Source organism: Alligator sinensis, unplaced genomic scaffold, assembly GCF_000455745.1.
Source record: "Alligator sinensis unplaced genomic scaffold, ASM45574v1 scaffold2126_1, whole genome shotgun sequence".
NCBI lineage: Eukaryota > Metazoa > Chordata > Crocodylia > Alligatoridae > Alligator > Alligator sinensis.
This window is the reverse complement of record NW_005843625.1, coordinates 29995-33630: the sequence shown is the minus strand read 5'-3', so window position 1 is coordinate 33630 and position 3636 is coordinate 29995. Positions and strand designations below refer to the sequence as shown.

Genomic DNA, 3636 nt, shown 5'->3' with positions numbered 1-3636 from the left:
CACTTTGTCTGGTGCCCGTGGAGATGGCACGTATGGCTGCCTTTGTGCATCTTCAAGTCTGTCTGCCCTTCAAATCCTCGCCTGCTCCTTTGAGTCTCTTCTGCTGTCCGTCCCTGTTGGGTGGGGAGCTGGTTTCCAGCCAGAAACAGCTTCAGCGTGGCAGGCCCTTCCTCAGGAGGCTGCTGCTCAGCACCTGGTGGGTGGAGATGGGAGCCCCAAAATTAGTCCCTGTCCAGCTGGCAAAGGGAAAGATCTGCTATTGCCCTGGCTGGGCTTTGGTTTCTTTGTGAAAACAAGGGGTCCAATTGCCAGTTGACTCTTGGTCTGGGGTCTAAGTGTGCCCCAGTCACAGAGCAGAGCGTGGGCAATTCTGGTGGCAACAAGGAGGTGCTCGTATCCCCCAAACATGAACGCTTGCGAATCCCAATTGCACCTAATAATAGGCATTTCAAACAGCCAGCGGTACTGACTGAACAGCAGATTAGGTATTCTATTACTTCCCTGTGGGCAGCCCCTCCCTTACATGATAGAAACCCACGCCAAAATGCCTCCTGGGAAGAGGATCTGAAAGGCTGAAGGTGGATCTGCCGACACAGCCCTAATCTGGGGATAAGGGATCAGTTGCCAGTCCCTGCATTACTGAAATGCAAGGACAACACAGATCTAGCTAGGCTGTGTGATATCAGGACCTTGTGGCAGCAGCTCAAGGCAAGTGCTCAGGTTTCCAGCCCCCCTTTGGATATCAAAAGCTTTGGAGCCGAGGTGCAGGTGGAAGGGGAGCAGGGATTTGCAAGACTCACTTGGGGAAACGTCCTCAGACAACGAGCTCTCTCCAGCTTCCTCATCACCATCACAGACCCAGAGCTCCATCTCCCCTTGCTGGATGCGGCAGATCAAGTCTGGTGTGGGACCCTGGTATCCTGCGTTGGGGAGGTAGAGAGGGCGGTTATTCCACCATCCAGTCCCCAATTGTGACTTGGAGAAAGGATCCAGTGGACTCAAACACTTCATGGAGGACTCAAAGGAAAAGGAAAGGAAGACATTTAGCATAAAAGAGAAGCCACTACAGGTAGAAACCCTCAACAGGGGCTTTGTCACCCAAGTAAATGGAAAGATGGGTGTATGAAATATAAAGCATCAACCCCTTAAAAAGCTCAGTGGCACCAAGGAAGGTGGGCAGAGATGCAACATGCAAGGAGGAAGAAAGAAAATGCTTTTATAGATGTTCAAGATACCAATTTGAGAGACAGAGAGAACAAACACACTCATAGCCATTGATCCGACTGATCTTATTAGGGTAAAAGAGAAAAAAATGGATTTATTCTCAATAAAGGTTTGCAGTAATGAGTCTCGGAAGTGAAGAATCAGTAAGAGACTGATTACAATTCAGTCTTATATATGGGACAGAAAGTAATTCATTTGGGCACCACAGGATGATATAATAACTCAAGGCAACTACAGCAGCCTTTCCATCCAATAGCTGGAAGCTGTACAAGAGGTGATGCACAGATGCATATGTATTTAGGATACAGGCGGTTTGCTTTGTGGATATGGATAAAAGAAGGAAGATGACCCAATTTTTCAGAATCAGAAAGCCCAGCATGGCACCAGTCAATCCAGTTTCCCAGGAGAAGGATGATGGTAAAATCCAGAAGAGATGGGCATTCAATAAAAATGATTTGCACAATGACTATACCCAGACTCAAAGGATTACAACTTGTGAGACCAGCATGGTCCCACATATTATACTTGGTGACTTTGGGCTAGTCTCAAAGAGAAAATAGAGGAAGAGAATAATCAGGGAAAGGAAGAAATAGTGGAAGTTAACCTAAACAGAAACCCTGGGCTTTGTAACAAAGTTGACCAACAGTGTTTTAATATAGAGAGCTTAATGCAGACTCACTTTGACAGCCAGGGACGGTAGCTTTACTTCCAGCTGCTGAGGATATATTAAGTGAAACCCAATCACATAACAAACATCAGGTGGGAAATGGAGGTTTCACGAGATATCAAAGTAAATAGAGATGTCTATAGGAAGAGACAGAAGTGGATTTGGACCAAGTCATTCATGCCGAAAAGATGAGAGCTATACGCATGCCAGGGTTACTTCTCCCCTGCAACTCTGAAATGGGTATGCACTTCTCGCAGCGCCAGCAGACGCACCGGCTTTGGACGAAGGAAGGTAGCCAGCTCCCGCAAAGAAGAGACGAAGGTAGTCACGGTGCACGACTCCAGTGGTTTTCTCGGTCCTCCCAGTTGCGGGTCATGGGTACAGAAGGGATAGATGCATTGAAGAAGCAAGCAGAAGACTTCGGTGATGGTGCTACCACAAAAGCTTCGGTTTCTTCGACCATGGCACGCACCTCAGGGACTGTGGCCTGTCGGGAAGAGATGCCATCCACCTCACGCCAAAGGGGAAGAGGCTTTTCTCAGCTAGAATGGTGGACCCGCTGGATACTCACACAAGCCCGAGAAATGGTGACCTTGAAACCAGCATCCCTGCGTACCTTCCTCCTAACTCAGGAAGCCTACGGATCAACCAGGGCAAGGCACTCCTAGGCTTGGTTCTGGCCAAAGAGGATGATTCAGTGAGCAATGTAAGGACCGACGGGAAACTGGGCGACAGCGACCATGAGATGATCACTTTCTCCATCCACCATAAGGCAAGAAAATTGGCCAGTAGGGTAGAAATCCTTGATTTTAGGACAGCTGATTTCCACAAACTCAGGAGCTTGGTTGGCGAGGCCCTGCAGGACTGATGAGGAAGGGAGCGCAAGAAGAGTGGTTGTTCCTCAAGGAAGCCATCCTAAAAGCCCAAAGGAAAGTTCGTTCCCTTTTGCAAGAAAGGCAGCAAAAGAGCTGAGAGACCCCTTGGCTCAAGAGAAAAGTCGCAGACCTCCTGAAATTAAAACAAGAAGCCTACAAGGGGTGCAAGTCAGGAATAACAACCGAAGAGGAGTACTCGGCAACAGCCCACCCCCGTGGGGAGCAGATCAGGACAGCGAAGGTCACGTCACCCACCCCTGGTGATCTTCAAGATGCGTCTTGCCTCCCACCTTCCTGCGGTTATCTGATCCCAGCGGTCTTTCTTGACAAGTGCAGGGGCGTTAGACCCGATGATCTGCAAGATCCTTTGCAGCCCCTAACAACTATGAAACCATGAAGTTAAGTAGTAGGCTCATATCCTCAAGTTCCTGAAGCACTAGGAGATGAAGGGGAATGGTGGTTCTGCCCTTCAGGAGGGCAACTATACGAGACCAAGACTTGAAATGAACGGTGACTACGTATAATATCACTTTTCTCCTCTAATGCAAAGGGAGTAACTACGGTTGTTCCAGTGACAGGAGAACAAGAGCGATTTGGCCGCTTAGTCCAAACTGAGGATGAAGTATGTGTGTGCATCCCTCAGGAAGATCTTTAGTGGAGGCTGAGGAAGAAGAAAGCAGCAGAAAAGGACACCCTTCTACTAAAAGATATGTACATCCTTCTCCATGTAAGTCAGAACAAGCGCCTGTAATAAAGATCCTTAGGAAGTGAAAACGTTCAGGGCTTTGCACTCAGCCAACTTCCTTTTCATCACGGGGATTGGTGTCACCGAATCATCTCTTCCACGGGACGCGTGAGGTTTGCAAAGAG

General features: G+C 48.5%; 1 protein-coding gene across 2 annotated transcripts in view; it reads right to left on the bottom strand.

Annotated features, from left to right (window-relative positions):
- Window positions 1-3636, bottom strand: part of LOC102368766 (zinc finger protein 850-like) — a 16507-nt gene that overhangs the window by 3519 nt on the left and 9352 nt on the right. The window contains exons 6-7 of one of the 2 annotated variants that reach the window (XM_025195596.1): window positions 801-920; window positions 3-193 (exon numbers count right to left, since the gene is read on the bottom strand). In XM_025195596.1, the coding sequence (XP_025051381.1) occupies window positions 3-193; window positions 801-920 (311 nt within the window). Of the gene's footprint in view, window positions 1-2; window positions 194-800; window positions 921-1164; window positions 1192-3636 lie in introns of those variants that run through there. The other variant, XM_025195595.1, reaches the window with a different exon arrangement.